General features: G+C 38.1%; 1 protein-coding gene across 1 annotated transcript; it reads right to left on the bottom strand.

The window, feature by feature from the left end:
* Window positions 1-314: 314 nt before the first annotated feature.
* On the bottom strand, window positions 315-21006 carry LOC118789824 (ceramide synthase-like). Its single transcript, XM_036546490.1, has 8 exons — window positions 20336-21006; window positions 18475-18541; window positions 17876-18075; window positions 17442-17525; window positions 11085-11307; window positions 8899-8994; window positions 5079-5188; window positions 315-3280 (listed from the first exon to the last, which is right to left on the bottom strand). Exons 3-8 carry the CDS (start codon window positions 17998-18000, stop codon window positions 3025-3027), a joined length of 894 nt encoding a protein of 297 aa, XP_036402383.1. The 5' UTR covers window positions 18001-18075; window positions 18475-18541; window positions 20336-21006; the 3' UTR covers window positions 315-3024.
* Window positions 21007-22315: the final 1309 nt, after the last annotated feature.

The following is a 22315-nucleotide window of genomic DNA, read 5'->3' as shown; positions in this document are numbered from 1 at the left end:
ACCCACAGCTACTGGGTATCATTGTAAGTAATGACAATCATTCATCACAAATTTCCAGAATTAAACAAGTGCAGAGATACTGATGGTCACTGTCACTCCACCAGTAATATCCTACCATCTGTCTGTACATCACCTTTTTAGTGTCATCTCAGCTCTTTTACTTGCTATTCTTGCCATCTTGTCAAACACAATGTGAAATCAATGACTCCATCAGTGTAAGTCAGTCATGATGAATCTATCACTTGTCAGTCAGTCATTTGTCATCAGCTGGTGACTATCAGTCCCCGTGCAAAAAAATCACAGCCAAAGGGAGGACATCAGAGTATATTTTTGCCAAGAGAGTATGAGTTACAGTACAGCCTTTAGGTAGCAGTTAAAAGGAACAGAAGCAGATACAGTATTTTCCATAAATATGTATAAATATGTACATTCAGAAGCTCCCAAAATAAATGGATAAAATAAATAAATACAAATAAATTAAGGAAGACACAGTATATTTGTTTCAATACTTTCAGTGACAAGCACCTATACCATGGAAACTTGGTAAAATTAGGAGATGTTTTCCAGAGTAACAATGGTAGAGCAGTCTCATTGTCATCGTGCAAATAGTACATTAAAAAGCAGTAATGGGCAGTATAGTACAGTATAGCCCCTTGAGGGCTGCAGTGTTGGTTTTGTTTTACTTTTGTAATCAAATTAACTAAAGTCAGTAAATTAGTTTAATTGCCAAGTACCTGATTAAAAATTACTTTATGCAATTTGTTAAGTTCATTGTTTTAAGCCTGGGGAAAAACTGGTCATTTCAATTCTTCTTTGCTGTTATCAAGAACACAAGTCTTTAAAATTCCAATAACCAGTTCTCTCTACACAATTCTAACAGTCATAAGACCCAATGTCCTCCACAACCAGAGTACAGAGATGTACATGTTTCCATAGATTTCAAGCATGCTATAAAAATCATCCACTGCAATTTAGATATGACCAGGTAGTGATAGTAACATTTTGACAGATCTAGGACCTTTCAATGTTCCACGTGTGTGTCAACTGAGCCAGCCACTACAACAAATGACCAGAATAATACACGTAGTGGGTGGTCAAATACTTTCTCAAAAAGGACACAATGTCTCTTCAACAGTCAAACTGATTACAAAATATATCTGATATATGATAGCTCAGGCAGAGTGCATTGTAAGTTTACTGTAGTAGTCTAGAAATACTCAACTCCGACCCTGTGGGGTATGTGAGGGCAGCTCTCTGCAATACACTAACACAGACTTTAGAGAGGGTAGTTAAACTGGCTCAACGAAGACAGTTGAACCAGGTAATTAACTACCTGCCTGGGAGAAAAGTTTGTAGCCAATGCTGCCATCCATGACCAGGACTGAGAAGCAATGGTCTAGGCAATCAGTCTGTACACATAATATTAATGTTTTTTCAGTACATGAAAGTTCTGTGGGTCCACCACATAATACATAATTGTGGAGGTACTTCTTCAACTCATTTTCTCTCCTTTGCTACATAACACTGCATTATTATACAATGACATCTGCTGTCTCAGAAGTTTTGTCATGGCCCTGGGTGTCTTGCTGTTTATGCTGTGGGATATAACCATTATCCCAGAATTTTGTCCCACAATTCAACAGTGGCAGAAGTGAAATAAAAATAAAATAAAATAATAAAAAAAAAAAAATGGTCAGCTAGACAGTCTGTGTGTATAGAATTGTACCTGACACGTGACACATGATGCCTGTAGGAGACTGTCCAGCTGACACTCTGCATCATTCTGCCTTATTCCTCCCCCTCAGTGTTTTCCCTTCTTACTCTCTGCCTAGTTTGTGTTTAAATAACGAGACAGAAATAGAGAAAGGGGAAACGGATAAGCCTCGTACTAAAAATGACTACCCGTACTAAAATTTGAGTCCATTGATAACCAAGACATGAATAAATAAATTATATGCATAAATGAAACCTGACAAGAAATTCTTTACATTAATAAAAACTAATAATTTACACAAACAATAGCTATACAGTTACAAATGCTATGTACACCAGTCACATTTCGAAGTAAAGAAATTTCATCCCCCTTCTCCTAGGGAAAACAAAACAACATAACAACCATAGCTAGGACCAGAGAAAGAAAGGGTGAGGGTAAATATATAGGAGGTATAAGGCAGCATAATATGGAATCATGTGAGATATTTTTCCAGAGGCAAACGATTATCTGACAGCTACTGACATTAGGAGTGACAGTGATTACATAGGAGATAATAAACACTAACATGTTGAAATACTGTTTGTTTTTTCTTTGTTAATTAAGCTGAATTGGTCATCTACAATAATTTACTATCATATACAATATAATACATTCCTAAATCCTGAACCTCCTTACTGCACTAACAGGATTTTATCTTTAAAAGAATACAATCTGTTGGCTAATCTACTGTTCCCTACACTATCTATTTCCACCAGTTTGCCTTTCAATACCTTTCTCATTGTAAATCTTCACTTACCCTATCACACCATCAGTCAATGTGTGTTTACTGTATTAAGCCTTCCAATTTCCAGGATCAGCAAAGCATTTCACAATTAGACTTTCTCTTTTCCTACCTCTACCTAAGTTCTTTTTAACTACATGCAAATACCCAGTGGGTGACAAAACACATTGCCACTTGTCCAAGTAGTTTTCCCCCTATTTTTCAGTACATCAGGTACCCCATTAGAAATGCTCTCTCAGAATCTAGTCTAATAGTGACTGCTAATAAATATGGATGGAAATTGAAGGAAGAAAAGGTTTTGGCTTCTATATCTGCATCCCCTTTAACTTCTTTCTTTCCTTAAGTATAATGTAATGGTCAGCCCCTTTCCTTCTCTGTGAGAGTAAAAGTTCCAATTACAAAAATACAGTACAACACATTTGCCCACCCTCCCCCAAACACTCCTTTCTGTGTGTCTTCTACATCCCCCACCCTCTGCAGTGCTCTTTCAGACCCCCTCTTTCTCTCTCCTCCCTCATTTCTCCTGCTCTTAGTGTGTGTCTGTTTCCTGCTCCCTCTCCCGGGTGCTGTACCCATTGGCGGGTGGGGCCAGGGTGTTGCCGTCTGAATCAACCTTGGCTGTAGGAGGGAGGTGGCGGGATCGTGAGGAGCCGGTGAAGAGGCGGAAGGCCCCCCTGCAGATGAGGGAGAACCAGTACACCTGGGGAGCCATGAGGAGGGCTGCTCCCAGGTTACACTGCCAGGGCACTGAGAAAGGGACCATGTAGAAAGGGATAGAGGCGTACCTGCAACACAGCAAAGAGGGGACGGTATGATTGTGTCTGTGCCTGGAGACAGACAGGAAAATCCAGCGTATTTATATTGACACAGAAAGAATTACTGCTGAATACTCTCAGAGGACAATGCAGTCAACTCGTATTGGTACTATAAAGTTGCATTCAAGTTGCATGGGAATCTTCTTTGTGATGTCACAAAGCTGTACTCCTTAGTGATCTGTAGTCAAGGTTATGTTGCTTAATATGAATCTTATTAATTTGCTTCAATATTCATTAATACTTCCACAAGCACACTTATTATGTGACACTGACTTCATGCTTTTGAGAACTACCTGTAAAATAATGAATAGTGATTGGGATTAACACACAATTTTGTCCAAGAACAGGACAGTGAAATTCAGATATACAGTAGAATAATTCATGCTAGTATGGCAAGCTAATTTTGATCTTTTCAGCAATGAGCTCAGTTAGCTAGCTGTGGCACTTCTGATCCTTGTCAGTAATTACCTTTTCTTTCTTTTGCAAACTCCTTCCACTTCCACTCATGTCAGACAAGAGAAATCCACAACCACAGTTGACACAATTGTGTATGACAGATATTATTCACCTGAAATTCTCTCCACTTAACACCCAGCACTCACAGTTCAAATACACTGCAGGCAGAGTGCTGCAAGGTGCATTATGGGACAGTGCCCATGAGAATGTGATGTTAATGAAAGCCACATACTTGACACCAGTGGTGGCAGCTCATATTAATATGGAGGGCTGCAAACCTACCTTTAAGGTCTGTGATGATGCAATGAAATTCCTTTTTTCATTACAAAACATCCACTGACAAGTAGACAAATTTAAAATGCCTTTCTTGTTGAGACATCCTTGTTCATGTTGTCACCGTTGGTCACAGATACACACTGATTCATTTATTTCAAAGGCAAGTTCAGCATCTTCAGAAGTACTTCACTGATGTTTAAAGATTAGGGGTTTGATTTCCAGGTGAGAAACAGAGTAAGTATAATTGTGCAATAAGCATGAATTTTATCTAAAATACACTGAAATTCAGCTGTTTTAATGCATTTGTTATATTACACCTGCATACTTCCAAAAATTATCATTTCTCATTGTAAAGGCAGCTGTTGAGTTATATGCCACATAGGATGATTTTGCATGGGTTATACCGTTAATAAGTGTAGTGTTTACGTAGTGATTGAACAAACACTATTGTGAGTTACAATGAATTCAGTACTAGTACACCCTGTAAGACAGACAGAACTACACACTGGTCCTGCAAGCAGGTTAAATTCCATGGAGCACCTGTCTGTTACTGATGGACGTAAGGCATCGTGTGGAATTAAATGCCCATGTGCAGGCAAAATGATCTTTTTAAAATTTAACTGGAAGCAGTCATTCACACAGATATGAAACACATGAGAAACCATCAGAAGTGCTTCAGTGGCACTGCTGTTATGGGAGCTCTTCTCCCCCTTCAGTTCAGCACATCCAGTGTTAGATTTCGGGTAAAAACAACATTCCGACCAGGGCCTGTGTGGTTACACGGGAGTGTGTCATGCAGCAACACAATCTGACTTTCAGCTCCATGCAGTACACACTCTATTTTCAGTCAGCACAGCGAATGGAGGAGAGACTGACAAAAAACTCTCTACAGCGTGGTAAACTGAAACTGTCCCAGGTCCAGGGTGGCAGTACAGATAGAGGAAATTTTATAGTCAAGCAGAGACACACAGATCGAGTAAGAGGTAGAGGTAGCAAAGCAAGAGAGACAGGCAGCAAGAGATAGAAAAGAACATACCTGCCATAGGCGTAGTAGAGGTAGGGGAAGAGAAGAACTCGACAGATGAAAAAAGTGACCAGCATAAGACCTCCATTCACTTTGTGCAGGAGAGTGTGCTGCTGCTTGTACTGAGAGAGAATGAGCAAGAAAGCATGTGAGAGAAGGAGACAGGGCATTAACAGAGCATTACAGTGCTAAACTCTACTTTAACTGTGAGAGTGAGGGGGTTAATACATTCCCTGGCTACAGGGCACAATGCTACCCTGTGATTGGTTATGAATGATGGCCAACACAGTACTTTTGACTGAGGACATGGGACTCATTACGCAACTGTTGTACCAAAAACTGCACAGATCCCTGTGTGGACTCACAAATGTTAACAACGGCACATACTGCCAAACCATATGGCATAATATATGCATTTTAAAAATTCCGTATTCAAATTCAAATACAACCAACTAGCTAAGGAAGCTGTGGTACGTTGTAGGTGGCTGGCTGCTGGGGTTGCTACTTTATTAACCAAATGCCTACATCCACACTTTGTACAATTACTTCATTTTTAAACAACTGGAAGCAGCAACACAAACTCCTTCAGTTCCTCCCATCCCTTCAGGACCAAAGATCCTCTAAATTTGGTTAAAAAAATTAACTATACATATCAGAATGTAAACTGTTTCTATATGTATGTTGTTTATTGACAAGATATGTAGCTCAACAATTCTCACTACTCAATGTCTCACTGCAGACAGATCATCTTGAAAGTTCTGAACGTGACCTCCAACAAAGCACAGAAGATGCCATTCTTACAGAGTTTAATGGCCAAAAATGTATAATTTCAAATTAAACCCCATGGGTAAATATGCAATTCCACCTACTTTAATCATGGGTGAATGACCTGAAAGAGTGACAGAGTACAAACACAGTGGATGACACTGTGAATCGTATCTGTTCGGAAAGATCGGCTTCTCATACACGATTTAAAAGCAAAGATACAAACGAATGAATGAAAGGGACTTAAATGTTGCAAACTTATGTTAAATTGAGAAATGTCTTTAGCTAAATTCCTAAAAGAAAATATTTCTGAATGTTTTTATAACATCCTTTTTTTAAATATAATGAATTAGTAAAATGGTGTTAATGACTGTGTGCATATTGTTGCTGCTAGGTAGGCTACAATGCAGTCAATGTCTAAGCTACAGTAGATTTACTCATATATTTTTACTCAATTTTTGACTCAGGTTAAAGTTTTGGTTACGATACCATCTGTGTTTGACCAGACACTTGTCCAGAGCGTGTAGTACCACCTAACTAAGAGCCACCTTTTCGGATCATACTCATTTTCTACCCCCTTTGTTGCTCATGATGCTCTCCCTGTCTTTTAGAATCTCACACAGTGTAAAATGCAAAATGCTCCATTTTTCAGCTCTTTGGTTGGCAGTAAGAAGACCATCATTAGGCCAAAAATGTGGTACCCAGATCCTTTGATAAACTGCAAAACAGTGCAGAGCCCTGAGGAACTCAGATTCAGAGCGGCAGTGCTGCATGGAAGAGGTGTGGGGCGCAGAGGCCAATGAATCCATCTTGCTGGTGGTGACAACAGTGTAGCTTACCAAACAGGAGCGTGACAAGTCTTTGCACTCAAAGACTTATCATGAGTTTGACATTGTCACAAATTACACTGCTTGCTACCATATTAGTATCAAAAAGATCTCTTGACTGAGCAGCACATTCACTCAATTACAAAAATTAAATGAAAGTCATCATCATTGACTGTTACCATGGTAACAGTGAAGTTACATACACTAGCACTTGAGCATGCTCAACCAGTATTTATGGACACTACAAGCTTGCACCAGAAGGTATACTGTGCTAACTCATGCGATAAGCCAGAAAACAGACTGTTTCGTGGCAAATGATGTGACAAACTTATGGCTGGCACTGGAGAATCTGCACCATCTGCATCAGAAGTAACCTTGACATATTTTTAAACTTGAAGTGACGCACGGGCTGAAAGATCACATTTTCTTCAGATGGCAAATACTTCAGAAGTAAACACAAAGCCAAGCAACACGAAAGAGGAAACGCTAACATTTTTACTAACAGTGAATGATTTTTGGGTACATACAAGTAACTCAGTGTTTTTCCATAGACGTGTGGATGTATTTTCGTATTCTACAGGTTAGAATGACAGCAAGCATATGAACTGATACAGTAAGGCAGTTAATCTGTGAAGTATGTTTGTCAGTTACAATGTTCAAACATATAATTCCTTTACAGTCTCAATAAAAGGTACATCTTTGAGTATCAGGGTGAGGATGTAGTCCTTTTGTGCGTGAAATCAATTTACAACAGAGTTGCAGGACTTAAAGTTAGTGCTGTTAACGGTAGTGATAGCATTTCTGAAATTCAAAATTAGCTATTGTTACCCTTGGCAACAATGGTGATCTTAGATCTGCTAATCTTGGGAATATGTCAATAAAACTGCAGCAGTTATGCTTCCTTTTATTACTAGGTATGTTCTCCTGACGCAAAGAAGCTTTTTCTTCAAGACACAATTTTTATGTTCTTTAGGTGATCAGCTATGGTATTTTAATACTAATTCAAATAATAAATACGCAAGCATACTGGCTGGCTTCTGTGTTTAGCTAGTTGACGTAAATGGAGTTAATTCAAAGTTATATGTTTGCAAATTTGAATTTCAATGATTATGGATTGCTGCCAAAGAAACCACTGTCAACCATCTAGCTAACTATAGTAGCTAGAAAGCCATTTACCATTGCATGACCAACTGCAGTCCTTCTTAAATCCAATTTACATTCCTTAAAAGTGTCCATATCATGCAGGGATGTAGTGACGTAATGCAAAATAGTACATAAAATAGTTCTAGCTAACTACTCAGTCTGATATGTAGCTAGCTAAAGATGTTAATAATTCAGCCAATATTATTTATAATATTTATATTTATAAATAATATTATTTATTTATTTAAAGGCTGACAGCTATTTGCTTGACTAATTTCTTTAACTTGACTTTATAGCTAACCAAACTGGCATTTGAATTACTGGAAATAAAAGAATTTTGCTTGCTAGCAAACCCAGTGTCACAATCACAATCAGTTTTGAATGGAACAAGTTGCTAGGAATGGCTTGTGCACTGTCTGTGTCAACGCAAAGTTTATGTTATGCACGTAATCCAGCTCCAAAGCTACTGCACCCACAATTATTGACCGGAACATCAGCATGGCTTAATTCATGCTTACAATTCATTCTGTTCGTATGCATCAATTAATTCAAGTTAATGTTTTTACATTTAGGATGGAGGGTCAATTGAATTTTGTTATGAATAGTGTAGCTCAGAAAAGTTAGCTACTATTGTTTTCATCAACAGATGTTCTCTATCTTAAAAAAAAAACAAAAAAACAAATTATATATTAACAACACATGCCTACATTTCAGGTCATCTGAGGGGATTTATTTCGACAAACAGATCTGTGATTTGACTCCAACCATCTTAAGTCACTGGGACAATCAAATAACACATACAACTGTCCATTAACTTTACAGTGGGTCACATTCTAAACCTAACCATCACGCATGTTTTTAATATTCTCTCATGAACACTTGAGGACACCCCCAGAGAGACTCTGGATTGGCTGGCAGGACTGTGAAAAACTTAATTCCGTGCAAACACAATGTGTTCAGGGTGAAATTTGCAGGCTCAGATGAGTGCTACTTTAGGTTATAATCTCAGAGTATGCTTTGCATAATTTGCATATACAGGCCATACATCCCAGACATATTTCAATATATATAAGAGAAAGAATGAAAAAGTCTCTTACCTGAATGAGAATTTTTCCCAGACATACGGACGGAGTGCTGAGTTCAGCCAGGAACATGACACCCTGAAAGTAATCCCCCTTTCCCTGACGCCAGAACTAAGAGAAAAGACAAAGACAGGGCCGTTAGAACAATACATACCATACGTGCTGAATTTTCATTTGAAGAGTACCAACTAAGGCAGATTACATACAGAACTGAAAAAAATCATTCTACAGTAGCTTCTGCACCAAATTACATCTGTTTTAATAATATACAGTAAATGAAAAACAGCATTTAATTGATACTAGGTCAATCCAATTTCAAGTTATATGTATTGCCAACTTGTCATAAAAGGTGGGGAATTTGTATTTAACAAAAAAAAAAAACTACACTAGATGTGAATATTGTAAAATTTTTAGAAAGTAATGCCTCATTTAAACATTTACCACAAGTGCAATGAATGAGAACAATACATTCTACGCCACTAACTAATCAGGTGAAAATATGTACCATGTGTTCCTTTTTGAAATTTAAAACAGGTTGACATGCACAGTTGAAAATGACATTTTCTTACTCCATTTCTACATACACATGACAAACTCCCTCTCTATAGATTCCACTTTTCCTTGGCAACTAACACTACATATAAAAAAAACATCATGCGCAGCTGTTTCTAGAAAATAAAAAAGGTCAAAACTGTCAAAAAAGGAGAACTGTACATCAAGCAAATACAAGATGGTCAGGTTGAATTCTTCAATTCTTCAGCTGCAAGCCTAAAGCTAAAATAAGGCCACTGAGATCTTAGTTGGCTACCAAAGCAACAATGCTGTCACTTTTTCTCTTGCTTTCTCTCCCTCCTCTTTCTCTCATACACACACAAACACATACACGCACACACACACACACACACACACGCAAACACACACACACACACACACACACACTACTCCAACTTTTCCCCTTGTCTTCCCTCAACCTCTCATCATCTTACTCTTCTTCATATCTCCCTAAAACACATGCACATTAAAGTGATGCCGATGCTCTGTTGCTATGCTGCCACTAAAGGCAACAGTTACCACGGACACAGGGAGGCAGATGGTGGCCATAATGATGATGTAGCATGGACAGCAGACAATGGCCATGCCTTGGGGCCAGGGCTCCATCTGTATCATTCCTACGCCATCATTCTGTGTGATTTTACTTGCAATCTCCTATCTGTGTTTTTATCTGGCCCAATTTTATGTGTGCATGTCACACCCCACACTTCCCACTCCCTCCATTACCTCCACTTTCTCTCACCAACATTCCAACATAATCTCTCTCAAAAAATACATTGTACTACAAAATGATTAACTGGTAGATCAAAAAATCTGTGGAAAAAACTAAGAAGTGAATTATTTTTCCGATGATGTACTGATGACTTACGACAAGTTGAAAATACATGAACGCTGTACTGTACATTTAGCCAGGCAGTTTTAAATAACTAACTAGCTGCAAGCTGCACTTAACGTAACAGAACGCATGCACTGTTGATTTTTCCTTTAAAAGGTTTATTAACTGCTTTTCAAATACTAACCCCTAACTTAGTTTGCTATCAGTGCTTAAACCTGACCATACTGAAGGTTAACTGCAGAGACTTCAGACTATATGTATGTTCAGTAATACATTCCAGCAGAAATTCAAAAATCTGAGATGAATATTGATGAATATTACCACCTTTCTGCAGCATTACTACCATTAAAGTAACATTCCAAAAATCTCTGATTAAAAAAATCTGAAAAAATCCAGCCCATTTTTGTGTTATATGGTAATGTGTTAGCAGCCTACAGGGACAAGTGTTTTTTATGTGGAAAACTTCCCACAACAAAGTACTTCAGATAAATAAGATTAAAACATAGAGTGGACTGAATTTAGTTAAGTACAATGAGCATTGGCCATTGTACCACTGCACTGTGGAACAAGCAGTGGCAGTAATTCACTAAAATACCATTGTAATTCTTACTGTTACTTTTATTTAATAAAAGATCCAATAAAAAGACTGTTTGATCAAGTATAATTTTTTTCATGTACATTTCTCAGTTAAATAAGACAAAAACCATTTTGTAAAACATAAATGTTAATTTTTTACCTATTCATAATGCCCTTATATGCACATATACACATATTAAAAGTGATAAAGCTCAAGAAATTCCACAGTCACAATTACCACAGAGACAGGGAAGCAGACTGTGACCATGACGACATGGTGCAGCACCATGAGGAATTCCCGTCGTAGGTAGCTGGTCAGGGCTGCACCAATGGGCTTGGGGCCACTGTCATCCTCATGACCTTTGACCTGTAGTTTGTGCCAATAGCACATGAACATGGCATAGATGTCGTAGACGAAGTACGGTACAGCAAAGAGAATGTAGGTGCTGGTCAGCCAGTGCCTGGCAGAGAGAGAGACAGAGAGAGGATGAGCAGATGATAAATATGACTAGCATGTTGATCTTAAGGACTGAAATGCAAAGACATCTGCCTAAAAGCGGGGCTGAGTCTGATCCAGCATTTACCTCTCATTATGAAAGTGGGGTGTTTGGTCAAAAAGCCTATTGAGGTTACTCTTCCTTACCTTCTTGTTTCCTAACACTGACTTCTCAGAAGTCCCCTATATTTTAAGAGTGTGAATGACAAAGGGTACACTTTTTATCATTATCACATGTTCATACATATTCTCAGACATTCAAATACACAAAACATTAACAGAGAAACCTTTGGTTCCATATCTGTTTTCTGAAACAGGAAGTAGTATTATGAAAGAAAAATCCAAGATTCTTCAGTGTATAACAAGCTATCATCTGTGATCAGCTGGCTCACATTTCCTGACCACAGTCAGCTGTTGTCCTATTCTGCGGTCATCAGAGGAGAAAAAGTGAATTTGTCTGATCAAATGCATGAACGCAGCATGGATGGCAGCAGCCTAATGTTATAATAATGACGCACTTATTTGCTTGTAGTCACAAGCACACGCTCAAGACAGACATGCCTGGGGCGCTGCACTTACGACTGGAGACAAATGTGTTTAATTCCTGTGTTTGTCGGTGTGTTTGTCAGATGTGTTTGTCGCTCAAGCAGTACAGTTTACTAAGGCAAACCTTTCAAAATGGCTACACGAATGTGTGTCTGATATCTTTTAAAAATTTCTATGTTGTGTGATGGTTTCATATGACTGTAAATAAATGACATACAAAACACAGGACACACAGAAAACATCAGAGCTGCTACAATGGCTCTTCCCATGGGCATGTCCACAAACCCAAACAAGTCAGAATCTTTCTCATGGTGGACTATGAAACAGACATTATGACAGGAGGTCTAACATAAAGTAAATATATATATATATATATATATTAGCGAGTTTGTAGAAGACATAACCTTCTAGCAACCTTCTAGCAGAGATGTCTATTCAAAACAGCTGCTTGTTAGCAAGCTGGCAATGTACTTGATTAGGTATGTACTGCACCTCAAGTATATAGGGAAAATATAGCTAATTTACAATTTATTGTTATATATTATACAGTACCAGTCAAAAGTTTGGAGACACCTTTGGACACACCTGTCTTTACTATTATTGTAAAATATTAGCTTATATTCCCCTAGTACAAAACAAGAAGACCTTTGTTACTACAGTGCTGTAGATAAATATGTACGTACAATGTAAATCCAAGTGAGTGCCGTGTAACTACTAAGCAATTTTGTTGCAGAAATTGTATAATATAATGTAATATAATGGAGGATCACAATTTGTGGTTTGATTTGTGGTTGAAGCAAGGTTAAGTGTTTAGGGCATATGGATCGGAATCAAACAGTACAAACCAAAAATATAAAATTTCAAATCAAATCTGTATCAGTATAGTAATGTTAGAAATTAAGCTGTTAGCCAGTTGAGTCCACAGGCAACATTCAAAGCCTACCATATCAAACAAATCAGAAGTGTATCCTTCTTCTCATGCTCAGATGAACAGTGTTTTATACTGTAGGATGTAACACTTTGGATTTCCTGGATAGAAACTAATTAGGTTAAGGCTCTAATTAGATTAAAAGGACAAAATGTGAAAAGATAGACTAGGCACAGGTTCATACACAGACATCAACTATATTTAAATAAATAATGAGGCAATGACCTTTTTAGCTCACATGACGAGTCCTTCTTTGATGATCTTTGATTAACTTGCAAGAATGCGGTTCCTCTCAAGACAACTTTAAGACTCTGAAACTGGAGTATCTCTGAAGAGTGACTTGTCTTAGCAGAGTGGTATTGCAGTCTCATGTCACGTGCAGAGGATGGCACTCAGAATGAGGTCTGTGCTGCATGTGACTCAGCCCCACATGGGCTCCACTCACCCCTCACTGCTTCCGGGGCCATCATCGCTCTGTTGTGTTTTACAGCTGGTCTCTTATGGCTGGAGCTAATAGGCCTGTCAACCAGTACCACAGTCACTGGAGTGCTGACCATTTATTAAAAAAATATGATGCAGAGCTCCCAGTTAAAAACGCAATGTACTGTATCTCTCCAATACAGTCCACTTTGCATGGATGATTTTTTTTAGACTCTTTGGGGTCTGCTGAAGGTAACCAATACATGTGTGGGGGTCAGTAGGTGGGGGTGATTCAGTGTGAATATTACGGATATGCAAGATAAAAGAGAACAAATAATTGACTATCCCCACGGTATATAGTGATTTTAAAATAGAAAATAACAGAATAAGGAATATGGCATATATTAACAAAGGACCTATGTTTTAAGAGACCAGACCCATCTGTAATTCATAACTACAGTAACAGGTGCTGATACAGACACAGCAATCCAAAATATTCCCAGTGCTGCACCCGAGTCATCTCAGTTAGTCATTAAATGCCTACTAATTACACACAACTGCCTGTTTATTCACAGAACATTGCTTATGACTCCTGACTTACATTGAACAGATGTGTTGTAGTATTCACAACTGTGTGTCAATAAAACTTTAATCTTTATCGTAAGAGCTGACCTATAACACAATGTATTTGCTTAATAAGTGAATTGGGGCTTTATCCATAAAGAGAAAATAAATACTGAAAAAATACTCCTTGACACTAAAGAAACATAAAGGATTATCTTCTTTTATGGAATAACTACAAAATAATGATTAATAATAAAACAAAGCTAATAATAGTGAAATTGGATGGTAAAATAATATATTTTATTAGGTCCCTTCAAAACCCGATTGCTGTAGGAACTGTGCCACTGTTTACAATATATGTTTTTGATGAGCACATAGGTTGCGATGATATAGCTTTTCTGATGGGAAGTTTGCATAGAGCAATGACGTTAAATTGTGCATCACAGTTTGGCTGGTATGTGTCCTAAAGTTCCATCTCTCCACCATCCAACTAAGCCTTTGGTGTTTTTTTACATTTCATGTATTTATCCATTTTTCAGTCATGGTCCAAGATAAACTGTAAGTTAGTAAGTAAGTTATAACTACCTGAGTGAGTACAACACACAAACAAGTGGATATTATTGCAAATATGTGTTCTCCTTAATACCCTACTTCTCAAAGACTGGTCTTGTGAAAGAAGATTTAACAACAAATTAAACATCCTTACCTTTCCTAAAGCATGTTTTAGTCCATAGAAAGACTATAACACCTAATGACATCAACTTTGATGGGTACTCCTGTAGCAAGCAACCTCAATTATCAGGCTGTAGTGGTTGCTATAATTTTTCAGTTACATGTTTGCATAGAACTGAAATCTGAGCTTAGCTCCTCCAAGAGAAAGTTGTTTTAATAACTTTAAGATCTTGTTTTACCCTCTACTATATCTATCGCTGACAACCCACTGCCATTCAGGCTTTTAAATGTTAATGGACCGTCTAGGCTCTGTATGTCTTACACGCCGAAACATCCTTTGTGTCTGATTCCGTTAGAGTCATTCAACATGTATCTGAACAGATAAATTATCACAATGACACGTTAGACCTGGTAATTACCTATCTTGACCCTTTTTCTCCAGCTGAGCCAAATGAACTCCCGAGACTGATGATGTTGTCAACATCATCACACTGTTTATTCAATTCAATATCAATCAAAAGATATCCATATGCAATGCCTGTCCACGTTAAAAATGATTAATGAAGTCGTGTTGACAGTTGTTATTTAGACTCGGTCACAGCAAGTTTAGCTTCCAGGTGGCCTGTGGTAGTAGCTTTTAACAGTCTCAGAGAGCTGATGGTTATTTTCACTTACTCTTCACCTTTCTATTCCACTGTTTCCTTTCCCACTATTCTCTGGGAGTCTCTACACAGCCATTTCCATGGAGTCAGGGAACAATGTTCTAGCTTTTACTCCACCGGTTTTTATCAAATGCATCTCTTGAGTGATTGATTGAACTGTATTCCAGGCTATGAAACCCAGACACAGAAAAACACAGGGCCCTTAGCAGAACACCGAATAGCATGATAACTAGGTCACTTGGAATAAAATTAATGATGATTTCACAAAATCTGTTGGTACATCATAATACCACGGAAGTGTCATTTTCTACTGGTCAACTTTCAGAAATCATTCTACCAGCACAGTATGGCAAAATACGCCTGCTCTAAATTTTGATCACTATAATATGATAAAATGCATTTGTTTTCATAGAGGAAATACAAAAGCAACCCAGGATAATGCCTTGCAGTACATTTACACAGGTTTACAAGGGCTATGTAGCTAGGGTGAGCCTAGAGTGCCAGAAAAGTAGGTGGCATTACACTGCATTATTTTCTGCCACCAAAATGAGCTTTAATTATTTTTTTATTAAAATATCCCTCCACTGGTACTGCACTGAAAGCTATCCCCTGACTAAACTGAAAGTAATAACATAGTCCGACATGATCTGCATGAAAAGCTCCTCCTATTTCTTGTTTAGTTTCAGCTGATAGCATCACTACTGCATTGTAGTGTAGTTTATATTTACATATTCACGTTGATACAATATTTATTTTGGCCAGATACATTAAGATAAACACTATAATGAAAACCAAAGACTGGCACTGAGAGTGACATCTGTAGCAAAGTTTCCTCACAAAACTACCAGTAGAGTGCATAATTTGATACAAGTGTGGACTGGTCCAGACATTTATTTGTACAGAAGACTACCTTTTTCAGATTAAAGAGATGATCATATCATTTCATTATTCAGTCCATCTTCTGGGAAACCACTGCAGTTATTTAGCTACAATTTGCATGTTGCCACACACCTGCTGGTTTCCATCAAAATTAAACAGGCACATACACCGTTCAGTGTTCAGCATCTTTGCTTGCTTCGCTCAGCGCTTACGAAGCAGAGTGGTATCGGTTAATAATAACAAGAATCGTTAAAAAATTTAAATTAAATAAACGGGTAGCTTGTCTGGATAGCTAGCCGCCTATGTGCTCCTGGATAGACTGTTGTTTACTGGCAGCCATTGCGATCACAAACTAAAAATGTATTTTAAATTACTTCATGCTCAGGTCTGCGGACAGTATTTAAACATGGCTAACACTGTGTGCATGTAGAACCTGACACACACAAAAGGATCACACACAAACATTTTCATGACAAAAGGTCCTCTGGTTCGTGAAAAGATTTTTAAGCAAGTGATGCAACACTGAAAAGATGCATCTTTATCGTATCAGTAGCAATGGTGGCACAGCTGATGTGACCCATTGCCTTCTAAATACTTGTGCAATCAGAATACATTTCTAAAAACTTTATAGCATTTTTTGGGGGGAAGAAGATCCAGAATGATGTAAACAAAAGCAACAAAGTGCCTCACACTTCAGGTGTCTGGCTCTCTAATTAAATATACTTCTTGTTATCACTATTAAGAGACACAAAAATTGGACAAAATGTAATAATAACTTTTACTTTGCCTTTTAATCTTGACTTTGGTCTTTTTTAAACAGTGTGTAGACAGCAACTCTTTTTAAAATAGTGTTCACTGGGTCCACACACCTATGGTAAATTACTTGTCCATGTATATGCTTGAAATGCAGCAATTCTTCAATTCTTACACTGTACAGAGATTGGTGCAATATTACTGTGCAGAATGGGGATAAAATATATTTGGGTCCAAAGATGTAGTAGGGTTGCATGGGGCAGCACAGCAAGCCAGCAATTAATGTGTATTGTTTAATTCACATAAACTGATTTCAGTATCAAATCAGAAGCAGTTGTGCAAATGATGCTGCTTCTGTATGTGATGCGTTTTGACCTCAAGATGCAAGGATGAATGTGAATTCACACATGGACTTGACTCAGCCTGGGCCTGTGTTGAGTCACAACAGTCCATGTCTCTCTGTCACAGATCATCTCACTCATCCTCTTTTTCAAAATGCTAAGATATACAACTACTGAGCAAACACACTAGAGTTGCTACCCATGAACGCACCCACAGATGCACCGTATTTTCCATAAAATCAAACTTCACAACAAAGACAAAAATCCACTGTGAGACAGTAAAAAATACCCCAACAAGTAATGATAATGAACAATCATGCCAACTCCAACTTACTGGTCTTCAATGATGTCATCACAGGATGTAGCAATGATGTAACCAGCTGAGGAAGCCATAATTGCCTGAATAGAGGAGACTAGCCTGAAAAGAAAAGGCATGTGTAATACTTATAAGGTTATATTGCAATATTGAGATTGCAACAGTGAATCTGACTGAACAGTCTGTAAACATAGCATGAGTTATCACATGGCTTATGGCTTCTTTGAAATAATTGTCAATACAAGTCCTCTAAATCAAGGAAAGCGCTGTTCGAGATCTGAAATGCACATTATTTCTGCACACACTGCACAACCCATAACTGACACTATGAAACTCTTGCTTTCCTAAAACTGAACAGCAGATTATACACAGATTGGTATCAAAATAAAAATATTAAAGAATTAGTAAATAAAGATAGTAAATGCACTCTGCTTTGAAACTCTGTATTTTACCTGGCAGAAACAATAACCGCATCCCCCTCGCTCCATCTCAGTCCTGGGATTTGTCTGAGACAGCGCTTTGACAGCAGGAATAGTCCTGGGAAAAAGATGGATCCGGCGGCTAATATACTCAACATGGTCCCACAGTTTTACTCTTAGTAGTGAAGTTCTGCAGTAGTCCACCGGTGCCAGACTCTTCTGTGCAGTCCTCTCTGAAAACAGCGGCACTGTGACTTAAAATAACCTACACTCCACTACACTGCACTCAATCTTAAATCTTAAAACAGTTACAAAGACGTTTTCTCAAGACTGAAAACACAATCGTTATTTTCTTATCCTGGTACGAGAATCTTACAATGTAGAGGTTTACTTTAGAATGAAAGAATTATGTGGTAATAACGTTTACATCATACAGTAATTAATGTAGACTTTAAAAACTAGCAATGAAAAGATGACATTAACTTCCTGCCATTGTGTCTGTGTTATAAACTGTAACGAAAATGTAAGACCACATACTAAAAATAATTATTGTGTTTGGCGGTCATGAATATTTAATATAACTAATTATTAAAGCAACAACATTTTCTAACTTGTTTCTTAAATAATCTTACTTCCCAACACCTCACTTGTGACCTGATAATTAATTCTTATCAAAGCCAACAACTGTTTTGTTTTGATCTGAAAAATAAAAAAGACAGAGAAAGAAGAAGGGAAGGAACAATAAACGGAGGAAAAAGAAAACCACAAATTAGACAAAAAATGTCATGGCATATTTCAACACAAAAGCCTGCTTTAAACATCATTAATATTCATATCCAAATTCATATTAAATGTAGAAACCACATTTAACAAATGACTCCTCACTGCAGAGATGGCTGATGTAATAACTGTATTACAGTAATTACAGAATTACAGGATGCTTTAAAAAATGTGATTCATTTACTTTAAACACGAGCAGATCATGCTGAATGTAGTCTGGGGAGACAGTTAGCTGTAGAGGAATAAATGAAAGTTTAGGGTTTCCCACTCCTCTCTTTTACATAGGATGAACTAGGAGGGAGAGATGGAAAGGGAAAAGGGGGGACAGAGAGAGAAGAGAGGGGGAAGGGGGATATGGAACCAAAATAGATTTGGCACGGATTAGAGAGCAGGAGATTTAAAAAGATTACAGAGAGAAAGAGAGGGAGGGAGGGACTGAGAGAGGAGGGAGTGATAGAGAAAGAGGATAACATGGAGAAAGAAATTCAGAGGACGGGACACAAGACACTGACAGAAAACGGGGTGATATAAGATTAAATCACTGGGCCTGGCTTGCCTCCAACTGATATTTATTATGGCAGTAACATTAGGGTCGGTCCAACACGCACACAGCACACAGGTGACAGGCAGAATGAAAAGCAGACTGAAATAAATCGTTCAATCGTATACGTTTACCATGGTATAACGTACATGAACATATTTCATAAGCTAACGTTAATACATTTAGCTAGCTATGCATCAATCGCTTTAGATTCAGAACATTATATATTTCCCATAAACACTAGCAGCATCGAACTAGGTAACAAGAAACTACAAGAACCTGCGTTCCGCGGTAAAATACCAAAATGCTTAATACAATTATGTTACTAACACTGTTGTGTTAAAACAATAACTAATAAATTTACGGGCCACAAACGAGGCGCCCGTTGAGTGTTTCTTGGCCGAATTGGCAAAATGCGCAATGCGATAACACGCTAGACGCAAACTGTAAAATGGAATAACGGCATGATCTTATAATGATGTAGCTAATAACATTAAAAAAACTACAAAGACAGGCCAGCAGATAACATACATTTGCCAGTACAGCAAATATTAACCATAAAGTGATTTGAGAGTGAGTACCTAAGCAGCTACCTAGAATTACTGTAAGAAGTGACGAATGGGTTAGCTAGCTAACACAATACAGAATAAATGCAACAATAGCTCGTCTAGCTAGCTAGTCTAGAGGTCACTAATAGCTAGATGGCTACCTAATAAAACATTCGGGAAATTCTGTTTCTTTACATCTACGTCACCTTGTCCATTTTTGAACTGCAGCACATTGTAAATATCACTGATTAGTTAGCCAGCCAGCTATAACAGTAGAAAGGAAATAGGTTGGCTAGCTAGCTAATAAGAACTTAATCCATAGTTAGCAAGCTAGCTCGCCAAACGTACAATTTTAGCTAAATGTAATAAAAATGCAAAACACAACTAGCTGTTGTAATTAACTAGTGGAATCAGGCCCCTTCGCTGACCTTATCATTACGGGCAATAAAGCATAAACTAGTTAAAATGTCACTATAGCTAATAACTAACTAGCGCTGTCATCAATAACAAAACAAACAACGGAATGGGGTTGAGGACGGGAGGATGATGGAGTAGGTGAGTTGGCTACAGAGAAGAGGGGTTTATAAAATGAGACAAGAGACTTCTGAAGAAGGAGAAATTTACATCGGGGTTCGGTGGCGTCCAGTCAGCGGCCCGTCGAAACTCGTACCCCGAGGAAGGCGCTTCGCAGGGTCCGAGCGGTATCCGCTGAAGTGGTCCACATGGTTTTTGTTTTCTATTTTCTGTAGCTATCTTGGCAAACTAGCTAGAAGAGACGAAGAAGACCAAGGAGGCGCGTATGACAAGAGAACGGGGTCTTGCCGAGTATCACTCTGCTCCCTTGCGTGTCCAGCAGTCTCTCTCAACGTTTGAGTTCAGTCCGTTATCTGAGCACAACAGCAGATGCTGCGAGATGCTACCTTAAGCCTTACACTGCGTATAAAAGCGCACTTTCTACTGCCCACTGGCTAATGTTGTAAGTGTTTGTATCCCGCAGACCTCCTAACCGTTAGCTAGCTAGCTACCATTCCGCGTTATTGATTAACGAGCTAGCTAGCTAGCTGGCGATGCAACTTGCCGATTGACTTGTAGCAAGCAAGCAAGCAAGCTAGCTAGCTAGCATTTAACCTAACCAGCGAGCTAGCTAGCTATATTAGCAACTAATTCGTGTAATAATATATACGCATATTTACATTTATAATTTACAAGAGACGTTACAATCCGTACGTATAGGGAAAATGTAATCGACGCCTTTATTGCCGGCTAACAAGCTGACCTGCCCTGATTTTTGCCTCTCACGCGCCGTTGCCTCCCTCCCCTCTCTCTCTCGCTTTAAAATTCAAATCCGTATTGTGCTTTATTGGCATGGCTTGACGGTGTTCCTAAAGCAGGGTTAGAAGGGAGATATATATGACACAATAAGGACTAGGCCTATATGTTTGGATACAAGTTACATACTGATATGCATACATGATTTACATACACGTACCTACACGTACTTACCTACTTGTCCTGTACAATTGTGAATTACGTTTAAATGCTTGAAAGTAACAACAAAAACGTGGATTTGAAAGCTATTTCATACTTTATTTTCTTTATATGACAGGAATTCGTTCAATTTAGAAACAGTGTAGTAAGTCTGTGCAGTCTTATACAGGGTGGTCATAAAGTCCCAAACTATTTTTGTGAAATATATTTATTTCAGCACAAAAGTAAAATATTCATTTCAAGAATTAATTCAACAAACTAGTTTTGCTCCTCTTAGTTACATCTCATTTTGAAAGAATTCAAAGTTTTTCCACCTGATAGGCAAGAACTTTGTGGCCACCCTGTATGTACACCTAATGAAGACAGCACTCAGTTCATGTCCGATATGATTACCTTGTTTAATCCAGGTTTCATGGCTCTGGGGGTCTGGGTCTGGGTGTTGGAGAGAAGCAATTTCAATAGTGTTTTGAATTCAGATTCAGTATGTAAGTCTCCTTTGACATCAGTTATCTCAAAGGCTCACAAGTTAAAATGCAGGAGATGAAGGAGTTATTAGGATAAATCTTTTTGCTGAGGTCTACACATTTCATTCAGCAAGAAATGTCATAGTACCACACAGGTAAATATTACAAAATGTTAAAGTAAATTCCTAAAAGCATCACAAAATCCATTATGGCAGTAATAGTGTCATCTATGGTACTCAATATTTGGCAGATCCACAAACCTTGTGTAGAACCCTTAAATTTTGTGAGGAAATGTTGTAATTCTTGCAAATTGCAAGTGAGTCATCATCTCACAGCTGGGTGATAGCCACTTGTAGGACATAAAGTGCTTGAAAGTTGTCTAAGGAGTAAAGCAGAGGTACAGTTTCAGAGTAAACTTGCCATGTTTTGACACGAACTATGGTGTACTCATATCAAACTCAGAAAAGTGTAGAAAGTAACACAGAGTTTACTAGCTATCAGCATAGTTGTAAATATATTTAAGTTGTGTTCCTCAGATGACTTCCCTATTGTGCTTGATTTGATTAATTAGCGAGCCATTGTTAGCCACCTTGTGAATGTAGCAGGCTAACCAGGTAGATGAATCACACACAGCTTGCTAAAGATACATTTC

This window comes from Megalops cyprinoides, chromosome 1 (assembly GCF_013368585.1).
Source record: "Megalops cyprinoides isolate fMegCyp1 chromosome 1, fMegCyp1.pri, whole genome shotgun sequence".
In the NCBI taxonomy this organism is placed as follows: Eukaryota; Metazoa; Chordata; class Actinopteri; order Elopiformes; family Megalopidae; genus Megalops; species Megalops cyprinoides.
This window is presented reverse-complemented; position numbering and strand designations above follow the sequence as displayed.

Coding starts and splice junctions, on each gene's coding strand:
- LOC118789824 (XM_036546490.1), bottom strand. CDS start 18,000: ATGTTGAGTATATTAGCCGCCGGATCCATCTTTTTCCCAGGACTATTC. Junction 5,189..8,898: donor TGGGAAAAATTCTCATTCAG/GTAAGAGACTTT, acceptor ATTCTCTCTCAG/TACAAGCAGCAGCACACTCT. Junction 3,281..5,078: donor CTCTACTACGCCTATGGCAG/GTATGTTCTTTT, acceptor GCTGTGTTGCAG/GTACGCCTCTATCCCTTTCT.